The 15,165-nt window shown below is 39.1% G+C and overlaps 1 protein-coding gene across 1 annotated transcript in view; it reads left to right on the top strand.

Annotated features, from left to right (window-relative positions):
- GLRA1 (glycine receptor alpha 1) overlaps window positions 1–15,165 on the top strand; it is a 323,939-nt gene that overhangs the window by 229,748 nt on the left and 79,026 nt on the right. The window contains exons 6-7 of the mRNA XM_077468345.1: window positions 8,621–8,758; window positions 12,711–12,925. Coding sequence (XP_077324471.1) covers window positions 8,621–8,758; window positions 12,711–12,925 — 353 coding nt within the window. The remainder of the gene's footprint in view (window positions 1–8,620; window positions 8,759–12,710; window positions 12,926–15,165) is intronic.

The raw sequence follows: 15,165 nt of genomic DNA, 5'->3' as shown, positions 1-15,165 counted from the left end.
CGGGAAGCAGTTAACAGGACAGGTTCCACTCAGAACAGGCCTCGCCATAGTCGACCAAAGAAGTTGAGTGCACATGCTCAGCATCTTATCCAGCAGTTGTTTTTGGGAATAGACATATGAGGGCTGCCAGCATTGCTGCAGAGGTTGAAGGGGTGGGGAGGTCAGCCTGTCGGTGCTCAGACCACATGCCACACACTGCATCAAATTGATCTGCATGGCTTTCGTCTCAGAAGGTAGCCTCTTCTAAAGATGATGCACAAGAAAGCAGACAAGCAGACTAATGACATGGATTACTAGGAACCATGTCCTGTGGTCTGATGAGACCAAGATAAACTTATTTGGTTCAGATGGTGTCAAGCGTGTGTGGCGGCAACCAGGTGAGGAGTACAAAGGCAAGTGTGTCTTGCCTACAGTCAAGCATGAAGGTGGGAATGTCATGGTCTGGGGCTGCATGAGTGCTGCCGGCACTGGGGAGCTACAGTTCATTGAGGGAAACATGAATACTGACACAGAGCATGATCCCCTCAGGCCAGTATTCCAACATAATAACGAACGACCCCAAACACACCTCCAAGATGACCACTGCCTTGCTAAAGAAGATGAGGATAAAGGTGATGGACTGGACAAGCATGCCTCCAGACCTAAACCCTATTGAGCATCTGAGGGGCATGCTCAAATGGAAGGTGGAGATGCGTAAGTTCTCTAACATTCACCAGCTCTGTGATGTTGGCATCGAGGAGTGGAAGAGGACTCCAGTGACAACCTGTGAAGCTCTGGTGAACTCCATGCCCAAGAGGGTTAAGGCAGTGCTGGAAAATAATGGTGGCCACACAAAATATGTCTGTGTGTTGAGTGTTGACACTTTGGGCACAATTTGGATATTTTCACTTAGGGGTGTACTCACTTTTGTTGCCAGCGGTTTAGACATTAATGGCTGTGTGTTGAGTTATTTTGAGGGGACAACAAATTTACACTGTTGTACAAGCTGTACACTCACTACTTTACATTGTAGCAAAGTGTTGTCACATGAAAAGATATAATAAAATATGTAAAAAAATTGGAGGGGTGTTCTCACTTTTGTGGGATACTGTGTGTGTATGTATGTGTATATATATATATATATATATACATATACATACAGCGTGGAATACATTACTCAAATAAGGAAGAATCATTTGAACAATCTTTCAGCAACCCCAGCCAGAAAAACACAGTTCCAGAATAACTCCAAAAAGGAAGACAGGAATAACTCCCCATAGTCCAATAGTAGTGAAGGTGGCTGCTTACCAGAGATTATTAGCTTTCAAACAAATTAAAAGCCGGTAGTGCTTCAGGGGATAAACCCCAAATGAATCCACAGTGATTGAAAAAACAACCCTCAGCCTCTCTACTCCACTTTCAGTACATGAGGGCATATACAACATAGAACTCCATAGTGTAGTATTTCTTTATAAAGGTTTATGAATAACATAAAATAATCCACTCATATTTAAGCAAATACCAGGCATCTCAATATCGTATAAACTACGGTTGGCAAAATGTCAGCAATAAGTTCCTTTAAGCCGGCGCCACTGTACCTGGCAATGTCGCGTTAGGCACCGCCCTGTGTGTATTGTCATATATTTGATGTCATCAGGGGCGTGGCTAGATGACGGGCACCACATTGAAGGTATAAATAGAGGTATGAGTGGGAGAAGAAGTTCCCTCTGCACATAAGGCAGCAGGAAGTGACTAAAATAGGCACGCATAAATAAACAAAGAAGCACTATCTTGTGGTAAAACATAAGTAGTAACATTCATATTGCTCCTTTACTATTCTAATTACAGAAATTAGACTAAAAATAAAATAGTAATTAGTTATGACAAAACAAAAAAAAATATTTATTTGTTTAAAAATGGGTGAGGTCAATATGTGCAGTGAAAAAACCTCGACAACACCCATAAAAATCAATAATGCAATAAAACATGGAGAACATTACACAGATATAGGAAGGAAAGATTTTTTTAAACAGGTCAGACAATTTAACTATTATTAATGAAACAGTTCATATCCCATTCAACATGAATGGGGTGAAAGTCTTGAGATGATAAATCCATTGTTTTTCCATCCTCAAGATTTCCCATCTCACATGGCAACCTCTCCAAGCCTAATTTTACCAACACAGTCCCCTAGGTACGCCTGTAGGGATCTAATAGTACAACCCACATACTGTTTCCCACACTTACATTGCAGCATATAAGCCACATTTTTGGTGGAATACATAATAAAATAATTGATAGTATATTATTGCATGGTTTGTTGTGATCAAAAGCACTTGATTCTCCTCCCCTTAAAGGAATTAAGAGCACAGATTAAACATCTCCAACATGGAAAAAACCCTTTTAGGACCTAAAAAAAGGTGGATCTAAGTGGCCGATCGAATATGGATATATTTGGAGCTATCCTATGTCTCAAAAATGGAACCACTCTAAAAATAATACGGGGTCGTTTAGGGAGCAAATGTCGCAATATAACATCATTCTTGAGAATTGGCCCAAGTTTTTTAATAATCTTTTTCAAAGCAAAATCCTGGGTTGAATAATAGGTGACAAGTAGTCATGTGCACTGCCAAAAAATGTGTTAATTTTCATTTTTGTTTCATTCGTTTTTTGTTTTTTTATAATTTTTTGGGTCATTCGTAAATTCCTATATCCTAAAATTCCTAAATTCGAAAATTTTTAACTTTGAAGATCTAAAAATCCTAATTTCTGGATTTCAACAATTTTTTGTGTTTTTTAATAATCTTTTTCAAAGTAAAATGCTGGGTTGAATAAGAGGTGACAAGGGCACATTTGAAAGCATTATCAGGACCATCACTCCTATTGGTACCACTTAATAGCTGTTTCCTATCCATAAGAGCTACTTCATTGATAGTGGAATCCAAAATACTTCCATCATACCCTTGTCCAGGAAAGGAGACTTTAAATTTTGTGCCTGGAGAAAAAAAAATATTTTGAAGGGAGCAAGAATGCCTTAAACATAGGAACTGGTGCTTTGGAACTGTTTTAAGCCATGAGGCATGAGGGCAGCTATCAACCGAAATAAAGCCGCACTGGTCAGTCCCTTTGAAATGTGTGATTGAAAGGATACCATCACCCTCCAACACGACATTTAAATCCCAAAAAAGGTGTTGTTTGCCCCAATCCTTATCATTTAAACTCTGAATAAATAGTTCTAGGGAATTAAGGTCACCAACCCACAGGAGAAGGATGTCATTGATATATCGTCGCCAAAATATCAACTGAGATGGGCGATTACTCAAGATGACATCCTCCTCCCATTTGGCCATGAAAAGGTTGGCATACAGGGGCAAACATAGCTCCCATCATTACTCCACAATCCTGGAAAAAGAAGAAACCCTCAACCAAAAAAAAATTTTTTTTTTTATATTAACTGTTTTTCCATAAATTGGCGTCTTTTTGGATACAGGATTAATCTTCATTTTGTTGGCTATTTTATTCCTGGTCAGTGGATTGGTGTTTTGTTTTTTAATTGCGATTATATTTTTTAATAATTTAACCTAAGAGTAATCACAGTGTAGCTGTGCGAAATTAGTCCACCTCTGTTCTGGCTACTGCTACCGTGGTGTGTGTCATTATTTGTATGGAACGTTCAATAAATGGACTTCAAGAACGACACAGTGGTGTAGTGGTAAGCACTCTCACCTAGCAGTAAGAAGGGTCGCTGGTGCAAATCCCAACCACAACACTACCTGCCTGGAGTTTGCATGTTCCCCCTGTGCCAGCGTGGGTTTCCTCTGGGTTCTCTGGTTTCCTCCCACAATCCAAAGACATGCAGGTAGGTTAATTGGCTTCTGTCCAAAATTGGCCCTAGTATGTGAATGGGGACCTTGGATTGTGGGCTCCTTGAGGGTAGGGACCAATGTAAGTGTGCAATGTACAGGGACAATTGTAGACACTCACTCAGGTTGAACTGGATGGACTGGTGTCTTTATTCAACCTTACTAACTATGAAACTATGAAGAACGTTGGTGTGCAGCCAATTTCTTTCCTCATTATGTGCAGAGGGCACTTCCTCTTCCGCTCGTACTTCTATTTATACCTTCAGCGTGGTGCACGTCATCTAGCCCACCCCTAACGATGTGAAACATATGACGAAACATGTAGGGCAGTGCCTAACATGATGTCACCACGTACAGTGGCCACCGGTCAGAAGGAACTTGTCACCGACAAGTTCCTGTAGTTTAAATTATATTGAGATACCTGTGCTTTGCGTCTTAAATATGAGTGGATTCTTTTATGTCCTTAATAAACCTTTATAAAGACATATTACACTTTGGGATTCTATGTGTCATATGCCCCCATGTATTGAAAGTGGAGTACAGAGGCCAAGGGTTGTCTTTCCAATCACTGTGGACTCATTTGAAGTTTATCCCCAAAAGCGCTCCCGGCTTTTCATCTATTTGAAAGCCAATAATCTCTGCTAAGCAGCCACCTTTACTACTATTGGACATTTGGGGAGTTCTTCCTGTCTTACTTTTTGGAATTATTCTGGAACTGTGTTTTTTTGGCTGCTGTTTATGAAAAACATTTTTTTTTGCACAAACGTGTAGAGAATCGGACTGGGACTTTAACCAGTTGAGACCCGCGCTATAGCCGAATGACGGCTACAGCGCGGATCTCCTTTGCCGGGACTATGTCTATTGATGTCGTCCCGTGCACGAGCGGCCTGCGCACCCCCTGAGGGGCGCGCACGGCGCGCTCTGTGATCGGCGAGTCTATGAGACTCGCCTAATCACCGATCCGAGCAAGGGGTCGATCCCGACCCCTTATCACGTGATCAGCTGTCAGCCAATGACAGCTGATCATGTGATATAACGGAGCCGGTAATTGGCTATTATTCCTCCTCGCGCTGACAGCGCAAGGAGAAAAAAAAGAGCCGATCACCGGCGGCCATGATCGGGACATCAGTCCCGATCACGGCCAGCCCTGCCAGTGCCCACCTGCCCTCTGCCAGTGCCCACCTGCCTCCTGCTTTGCCAGATCAATAAAAAATGTGTCCCCCCTGTCAGTGCCACCCAGCAGTGCCCATAGAGCCACCCAGCAGTGCCCACAGTGCCACCCAGCAGTGCCCACAATCTGCCTCAACAAAGGTGCTGCACCCCAGTGCCACATATCCGTGCCCAGCAGTGCCGCCCATCAGTTGCCATCAGTGCCCAGCAGTGCCGCCCAGCAGTGCCGCCCATCAGAGCCACCTATCAGAGCCACCTATCAGTGCCACCTATCAGTGTCCATCAGTCCCATCTATCAGTGGTACCTATCAGTGCCCCTTAGTGCCACACATCCGTGCCACCCATCTGTGCCACCCATCCGTGCCATCTTATCTGTGCCCATCTTTGCCCATCAGTGCCGCCTTATCTGTGCCCATCGGTGCCGCCTTATCTGTGCCTATTAGTGCCGCCTTAACTGTGCCTATCAGTGCCCACCAGTGCAGCCTATCAGTGCCCACCAATGCAGCCTATCAGTGCCCACCAGTGCAGCCTATCAGTGCCGCCTCATCAGCGCACTTCAATGAAGGAGAAAAATGACCTGTTTGCAAAATTTTATAACAAACTATTAAACATGATTTTTTTTTTTTGTATCTTTTTTTGTTTGTTTAGCAAAAAATAAAACTCCCAGCTGTAATTAAATACCACCAAAAGAAAGCTCTATTTGTGGGGAAACAATTATAAAAATTTCATTTGGGTACAGTGTTGTATGCCCGCGCAATTGTCATTCAAAGTGCATCAGCGCTGAAAGCTGAAAATTGGTCTGGGACTGAGGGGGGTTTAAGTGCCCAGTAAGCAAGTGGTTAAATTATCTTTTTTTTTTTTTTTGCACATTTTCAAAGCGTTTCATTTTTTCCTACACACAACATCACTTATGCATGGACTTATTTGAAATGAATTATGTATTCATTTTTTGTATCTACAATTTCACGGGATTATGATAAGCACTTCACTTAGTATGAATTATATTTGGTAGGTTTCTATTGACCTGTGCCCTCAGCTGTCCTTTTATTCATTTTCTTTCCCCCTTTCTTTTACCTCTTTTATATTTTATGTTTATTTAGCACAGGTTTTACAATCTTTCAGCAACAAATTAGGTACGATCTTCGCTCTGACCATACCTAATTTGTTGCTGAAAGAGTGTTCAAATGGTTTATATACCATATAGATATATGTTTCATGTCTGCATCTCTTGATCATTTTGACATGGAAACTTTCAAAAGATTTAGATTGATGCAATAGGTGTTGGGGGGGGGATAGAAACTTAAAAAAAGTTTTTTACCTTTTGAAGAAGGTAACCTCTGCTAATAAATTTGAAATCATAAGCTTATATGTCATGGTTTGTTATATGTACATATGTGCTAAATATATACATTACAAGAAGAGCAATTGATAAAATTCACAAATCTGTTTGCAACATTCAGAAGCCTCTGCAAACATTTTCCAATTATTGTACGGAGTGTTGCTCTGTAGTCTATTGCAGCCACATTCGACAAAAGGTGGAATCAAAATGATAGCTGGTAGTTTTAATTCTGTGATTTGGCCAGTAGTAGCAGCATGTTCAGTTAAGTCCTTCTTTCTTCATGGTGAGAGGGATCTGAGATGGAAGAATCCGCTCCATCACACAGATTTTCAAACAAGCTGTAAATCTGTGTGTGTGTGATAATGGGTGGTTGTGTCCATCAACATGACCAATTAGTGTATCCTGCAGAAGCCCATCATTGGCCAATTACAGCCTCAGGTTACTCTTTCTGGGGTGGGGTTAAACCATTTATGCCCACCCTAAAAATAAAAAAATAAAAACAACCAGTTATCCATTTTAAGTTAATTGAAACTTGCCTATGTGTGTTGTCTTTTAATTAAAGATAGGAAGAAGCTACAGTGGGGGAAATAATTATTTGATACCCTGCAGATTTTATACGTTTTGCCTGCTTACAAAGAAATAAAGGGTCTATAATTTTTATTATAGGTGTATTTTAAATAATAGAGACAGAATAACAACCAAAAATCCAGAAAAAACACATGATACAAATGTTATAAATTGAGTTGCAGTTCAGTGAGAAAAATAAGTATTTGATCCCCAAGCAAAAAATTACTTAATACTTGGTAGAGAAACCCTTGTTGGCAAGCACAGAGGTAAGATATTTCTTGTAGTTGGTTACCAGGTTTGCACACATCTCAGGAGGGGATTTGGTCTACTCTTCTTTATAGATCTTCCCTAAATCCTTAAAGATTCTTGGCTCTCGATTGGCAACTCAAGGTTTCATCTCCCTCCATACATTTTGTACAGGATTAAGGTTTGGAGACTGGCTGGACCACTCTATGACCCTAATGTGCTTCTTCTTAAGCCACTCCTTTGTTGTCTTAGCAGTAGGTTTTGGGTCATTTTCATGCTGGAAGACCCATCCACGACCCATCTTCAGTGTTCTGGCTGAGGGAAGAAGGTTATCATCCAAGATTTCACAATACATGGCCCTGTCCATTGGCCCTTCAATGTGGCAAAGTCAGCCTGTACCGGCCTGTACCTTTAGCAGAGAAACAACCCCAAAGCTACCATGCTTGACTGTAGGGATGGAGTTCTTAGGGTCAGAGTAAGCATTTTTCTTCCTCCAAACACAGCGAGTCGAGTTAATGCCAAAGAGCTTAATTTTGGTCTCATCTGACCAAAGCACTTTCTCCCAATCCTTCTCTGAATCATTTAGATGTTCATTTTCATGAATGTACATGTGCCTTCTTGAGGAGGGGGACCTTGCTGTCCTGTGCTGCAGGATTTCAATCCATGGTGGTGTATTGTGTTACCAAAGGTTTGTTTGGTGACTGAGGTCCCAACTGCCTGAAGTTCATTCACAAGATCCTCCCATGTAGTTCTGAGCTGATCCCTCACTTTTCTCATGATCATCCTTACCCCATGATGTGAAATATTTCATGCATGGCACACCAGACTGGTGGCGATTGATGTTTTTTTTTTTTTTGTATTTCTTCCATTTACGATTAATCTCTCCAACAGTTGTCTCCTTCTCACTAAGCGTTTTGTTAAAAGTCTTGTAGCCCATTCCATTCTTGTGTAGGTCTACAATCTTGTCCCTCATGTCCTTTGACAGCTCTTTGGTCTTGCCCATGATGGTGAGGTTTGAATGGAAGAAAGAGATTCTGTGGACAGGTGTAATTTATATACATAACAAGTTATTGTTAGGAGCACCTTCTTAAATTGACAGAACTCATGTACCACATGAACACATACTATAGCCAGTCTGTGGGAGCCAGAATTATTGTTGGTTGTTAGGAGAACAAATACTTATTTTACCAACAGAACTGCAACTCAATTTATAACATTTGTATCATGCGTTTTTTTTTTCTGGATTTTTGGTTGTTTTTCTGTCTCTATCATTTAAAATACACCTATGATAACAATTATAGACCCTTTCATTTTTTTAAGTGGGCAAACTTACAAAAATCTGTAGGGGATCAAATAATTATTTTCAGCACTGTATATGTAGCAAAATACGTTATGTCATGTTTTGCCTTTTTGACAGTGGTGACAATGTTGGTAATGCTGTTTATGTTTTGTACAGTTGGTTATACAATGAATGATCTGATCTTCGAGTGGGAAGAGGTAGGTGCTGTGCAGGTGGCAGACGGTCTTACCCTGCCACAGTTTATCATGAAGGAAGAGAAGGATCTACGGTACTGCACCAAACACTATAGTACTGGTCAGTATTTACTAACATTATAATGGCATCTTCTAAGTTGAAACAAGGGGACACTATAAGTATTTGATAAAGGTTTTGTTTTAATTGTATACTTTTCTAAATAGTTTTATAATTATTTTATACATAAAATACATGATGAAGAATGTAATCCTACAACACAGGGCATTACGGGGTTGATTTACTAAAGGCAAATAGACTGCAGAGCTTAGCAAATGAGGTGACGCTTCTCTTTGGAAAAATGACCCAATCACGTGCAAGGAAAATTTAAAAAACATAATTTTTTGCTTGAAAATGATTGGATGATGGAAGTCGGCAGAGCTTCTGCTCTTTACTAAGCTCTGGAGCAACTGCTCTTGCAGACTGCAACTGCACTTTGCAAAGTGCACAGTCTATTTGCCTTTAGTAAATCAACCCCTAAGGGCTTGCTAATGAGAGAACAGCAAAAGAACTTCCCTTTCAAACCCTTTGTCTGTGATTAAATCTTGGTATTGAGTAGTCATAAAAGACAGGCATGGGTCACTCACTTATATGTGCAAAGTTCAGCTTGAGCTGTGGAGCACTATAAACCATAGGTATTTTCAAAAGAGGAGATCACAAGAAAAGATTTTTAAAAAGAGCAAAAAAATATTTCATACTTTTCCAATTACAAAATAAAAATGAACATAATATATTTTTTGTCCTTGTCCATAATAACTAAAATAAATACTGTATATGCCAAGCCACTTTCCTTTCCGTTAGTTTTTTATTGTTTGAAAATATTTAGAAGAAATACAACATGAAAAGCAAGCAAGGAACAATTTCCCCAAGGGGGTTGTAGAATTAGTATTTAGCATGTGGTTTAGAAGAACATTACATCTTTTAAATATAATGGGCACATGAAAACAAAGAGCAAACATAAAATTAACAGGGAATACAGTACCAGGGAATATTGTTTCAGGTTAGGTCTGACTGAGACATGTTATATCAATGATTGTATAACTATTGTATAAACAAAGGTATATAACTTAATATTTAGAACGAGTGACATATAGATTGACATATCAGAATACATTCAGTGGTTCTTAATCCAGGAATGCCATAGGTTCCAGCAGTAGTCCAATAATTTCTTGCCACTATGTTTATAAGCAAGAAAGCCTTCATATACACAATTTTGTTTCACTATGTCTAGTACCTCTGACTCATTGGGTGATAGATTTGTTTTCCATCTTCTGGTTACAAGCGATCCAGACGCTAACAGTAGATGGATAACAATTGTTCAGCAACTAGACGGGAATCGATCTATATATATATGTTTAGGATTGCCAATGCTGGACAGGGTGCAGTAGAGATCCAAATGATATCCGAAATAGTGGAAAACATTTTGTTCCAGAAGCTTATTAGGTTCCCGCAGGACCAAAAAATATGCATAAATTGGCCTACCAAACCACAGCCTCTCCAGCATAAGGGAGATTTGGATGGGAGGAATTTATAGATTCTATATGGGGTGAGGTACCACCTAAGGATGATCTTTTGTGATAGTTCCCAATGATTTATGCACCCGGAGGACTGGGAGATGGCCCTAAAGACAAATTGCCACTGTTTGGAAGTGAAAGTCTCTCTCCAGTCAGTTTCCAATTTTGTATATGGAGTGGACTTATGAGAGGAAGATTTATTTTGAAAAAGATTGTAGAAGAGGCAGATGCCTTTAACGTTAGATAATGTGTCCTGAAGGAATTGCCATCCTTGTGTAGGAACACATATTTCTGAGGAGGTTAGTGAGTTGAGGAAATGAGAGAGATGTATATAAAGGTCTGTCTGGATGCAGAAATTTTTCTAAAGCGCCTCTTAAGAAAGCGCAGTTGATGTGAGTTAGGAGCATAGATGTTTATGATGGTGAAAGGTCTATTGTTCAGTTCGCACGAGAAAATTAAATACTTGCCTTCAGGGTCGCTGATGGATTCGTGCAAGGAGAAGGCCACAGATTTTTTGATTGCAACAAGGACCCCTTTTTGTTTGTGTTGGCAGATGCTAAAAATATGTGCAGGAAATTCCCCCATTTTATGCTCCAGATGATATGCATGAAGATAAAAAGCCTTCTGTGTGCAGCAGCTCCCCTAAAGCCCCATACACACTATCAGTTTTTCTTCTGAGTTTTTCCTTCAGATTTACCAAAATTATATAATATGAGGTCAAATCTTAGGAGTTTCAATTTGTATGCAATCAGGCAGGCCCTTGTACTACATGGTTTTGGTAAACCTGAAGGAAAAAATCAGCAGAAAATCTGATTGTGTATGGGGAATAATACTTATCTGAGCCCCCATCTAGATCCAGTGATGTTGTAGGATTGTCTTGGCTGCCCGAGACTCCCCTCCTCGTTAGCTGAGACAGCAGCGTGGCGCCATTGGCTCCTGCTGCTGTCAATCAAAGTCAGCCAGCCAGCCAATGGGGAGAGAAAAGGGGTGGGGCCAGCTGCGTGTCTGAATGGACACACAGAGCTGTGACTTGGCTCGGGTGCCCCTATAGCAAGCTGCTTGCTGTGGGGGCACTAGGCTGGAGGGAGGGGCCAAGAGCACCGAAGAGGGACCCGAAAAGAGGAGGATCCGGGCTGCTCTGTGCAAATCCACTGCACAGGGCAGGTAAGTATAACATGTTTGCTTGTTTTTTGAGACTTTACAATCACTTTAAGTTTATCTTTTCTACATACATTTGTTTATAATGACCTTTTTTGCAAAAAAAAAAAAAAATGATAAATGATATGCTACCTTGAACATGGTATAATTCATTATTTTAAGACGGGAGGGATACAATTTAAAAAATGTGTCATATTTGTTTTTTGCTATGTTGTGGTACATTGGCACCAAAATGAATGAATGGGGAGGCCTTAAATCAAAGTACGTTGACGTGGAAGTTAATGCACCAAAAAAAAGGCATGAGCATGTGAAGGTGGTCTTATATGACATAAATACTAAATCCAGCAGGGAAAGCGGGTACGCCACAGGCATCTCTTTAGAGGCCCATAAGAAACTGTTAGGTAATTTAACTCTCCAGCATCAAAACACTGAAATATCGATTTTGGGTGATCTGACTCCTTAAATGACACATTATGTGGATTACTTACAAGCATTTGCATAGTTTGCATTCTTCTCGCCACAGGATGTAGCAGCACCAGCTCCAAACAGGATTAACAAAACTTACATAGAAAGAACTGCAAACCAATCTGGAAGCCAGATGGGAGAATGAAGATCCAAACCCCAGTGCATCTTTAGGATCGTGATTAATAAAATGTGCCTTGTTCTTGTTGTCTGGAGTGTATTAAACAAGAATACAAGTTATGTTTTCAGATCACTAGAAGTTTATATGCTTTTTTTTTTTTTTTTTTTTATCCCATCTGGCTTCACAACAGGTTTTAAGTACTTTCTACTTGAGTTGGGATTGTAAAAGCATTAGTCAGGTTTCACACGTTTTCATTACAGCAATGTACCTGACCCTGCAATGCACAGTACTTCATGCATAGTGTGTTGAATTGCCATTCATAATAAATGGCATCTCAAAACAGGCAAGGCAACAGACATGTGTTGCACTAGTACTCTGCATCAGGAAAAAGGGCAGGTCAATTTTTCAGTGTAATGGGGTGTGTTGACAGCACTGGCTTAAATCATAGCACAATAACATGCAGCATAACGCAGAGCAACATGCCGCAAAGATGTCAAAAGGGCCCATTGGCCTGACAGCCTTAAGTCCCATTCAGCATTTTACATGATCACTATGACACCAGACTTTTCCACTTCCGCTCCCCATAGTTGGTCATAGTTAAAATGGGTGAGGCTTGTGTACAGCATGTCATTTTCTTCAACTCTATAGATGTTTTTGTATATAAAAAATACACATTATGCGTACTTTACTTTTTTAATATACAATGTACAATTTGCAGAAAATGAGAAACAAAGCGTTAATGAGGCTTAATATCTCTTAGGTAAATTCACTTGCATTGAAGCCCGCTTCCACTTGGAGAGACAGATGGGTTACTATCTCATTCAGATGTACATTCCGAGCCTGCTAATTGTCATTCTGTCCTGGGTGTCTTTCTGGATCAACATGGATGCTGCACCTGCAAGAGTTGGCCTTGGCATCACCACTGTGCTGACCATGACCACTCAGAGCTCTGGATCTCGAGCATCTCTTCCTAAGGTATGTATAGTTAAAAGCCATGTATTCACACCTGAGCCAAACATATGCATAATGATTTTGAAGCTTTTTTTCAGGTTTTTTATATTTCAGCCATTTTTAGGCATGTGCAATTCGTTTAGTTGTGAATTCGTTTTTTTAGACAAATGTTGACAAATTCGTTAATTCGTAAATATCAGAATTTCCAAATTTTCACATTTCCAAATTTTTTCGAATGTTCAGAAATGTGAAAATTCAGAAATCCAAAAATAAGAATGAAAATCTGAAAATTCAAAGACCCGAAAATTCGAAAATCTGAAAGAATAACTAACTATTAAATTATGTTAATATTATGTTATTATGTTATGTTAATATTAATTAGGTATTGGAATTTCCTTTAAATTTTGGCTGTCGTAACATAACAAAAGTTACAAATTATCTATAATAACAAATTCCGTATCTAAACGAATGAAACCTAATGGATTAATAATAATAAATAATAATAATAACATATTATTATTATTTATTGTTATTTCGTTCCATTTGTTTAGATGCAGCATTCTTTATTTAGGATAATTCAGAACTTCAAATAAATTTGTATTTGTTACATTCACTAACAGAGAAATTTGAAAGAAAATTCCAATACCTATAATTTAATAGTTAGTTATTATTAGTTAGTTAGTTATTTTGAATTTTTGGATTTTCGTTCTTTTGAATTTTCGGATTTTCCTCTCTTATTTTCTGATTTTCGAATTTCCGAATTTTTAATTTTCCGAATCTCCGAATTCCAAATTTACAAATTCCAAATTTTAAAATTTCAGAATTTCAGTTGTGCAAGAGCAGCTCCAGAGCTTAGTAAATGAGCAGATGCTCTGCTGACTTCTTTCATCCAATCATGTGCAAGCAAAAATGCATTTTTTTTTCCTTGCGTGTGATTGGGTTCTCTTTACAAAGTGAAGATTTACCTAATTTACTAAGCTCTGGAGCAATTGCACTTGGTTATACAATGAATGATCTGATCTTCGAGTGGGAAGAGGTGGGCTCTGTGTAGTTGGCAGACGGTCTTACCCTGCCACAGTTTTTCATGAAGGAAGAGAAGGCTCTACGGTACTGCACCAAACACTATAGCACTGGTCAGCATTCTCTAATATTATAACGTCATCTTCTAACCCGAAACAAAGGGAAACTATAAGTATTTGATGAATTTTTTTTTAATTGTATACTTTTCTAAACGGTTTTATAATTATTTTATACATAAAATACATGATGAAAAATGTAATCCTACAACACAGGGCATTATGGGGTTGATTTACTAAAAGCAAATAGACTGTGCACTTTGCAAAATGCAGTTGCACCCTGCAAGAGCAGTTGCTTCAAATCTTAGTAACTGAGGTAACTCTTCTCTTTGGAAAGATTACCCAATCACGTGCAAGGAAAATTAAAAAAACAGCATTTTTGCTTGCAAGTGATTGGATGATGGAAGTCAGCAGAGCTTCTGCTCATTTACTAAGCTCTGGAGCAACTGCTCTTGAAGAGTACAACTGCACTTGCAATGTGCACACTCTATTTGCCTTTAGTAAATCAACCCCATAGAGCTGTCCTGTGCCCTCTTCATTATTGAAAGAACCCTAATTAGACCTCCAAGTTCTTATCAATGACTACAGAATCATCTTTGTTAAATAGGATAGGGGGATTATTTGAGTAGTTTAGCAAAAGACAATTGGATACAGCTGACACCGCTCAGTCCACAACAATGCTGTTGTGTGTTGTCTGCCCATAACAGGACTTAAAAGCTATGCGCATGTATGACAGATATCTACTGCTTTTTTTGGCCTCAAAATGCACTTTACGGAGAGTGGGGATGTTTTATTTTTTTTAAAGATGGAGTTTTAATTAAGAACTGCATGTGTCACCTGTCTGGCTGATCTACATTCATTTACTATTATATGCTACAGGTGCAGCCATTTTATCGTAAATGAGTGTTTCTTGTGAATTGTAAATCTACCAAAAAAAAATGAATCATAGTTTAATCTTGTGTTAACCCTTTTTCATTTTTAAAAAACCCCTTCATTGTCGTCTTCCCTTAGCTTTGATATTTATAATATATATATATATATATATATATATATATATATATATATATATATATAAATATATATCGATATATATATAGATATGTATATACAGTGGTGTGAAAAAGTGTTTGCCCCCTTCCTCATTTCCTGTTCCTTTGCATGTTTCTCACACTTAAGTGTTTCGGAACA

The sequence above is a fragment of the Lithobates pipiens genome, unplaced genomic scaffold, assembly GCF_037356315.1.
Source record: "Lithobates pipiens isolate NorthernLeopardFrog02 unplaced genomic scaffold, aLitPip1_a1.2 Scaffold_8, whole genome shotgun sequence".
Lineage (NCBI taxonomy): Eukaryota > Metazoa > Chordata > Amphibia > Anura > Ranidae > Lithobates > Lithobates pipiens.
Note: the sequence above shows the minus strand (reverse complement) of the source record. Positions and strands in the feature narration are given on the sequence as shown.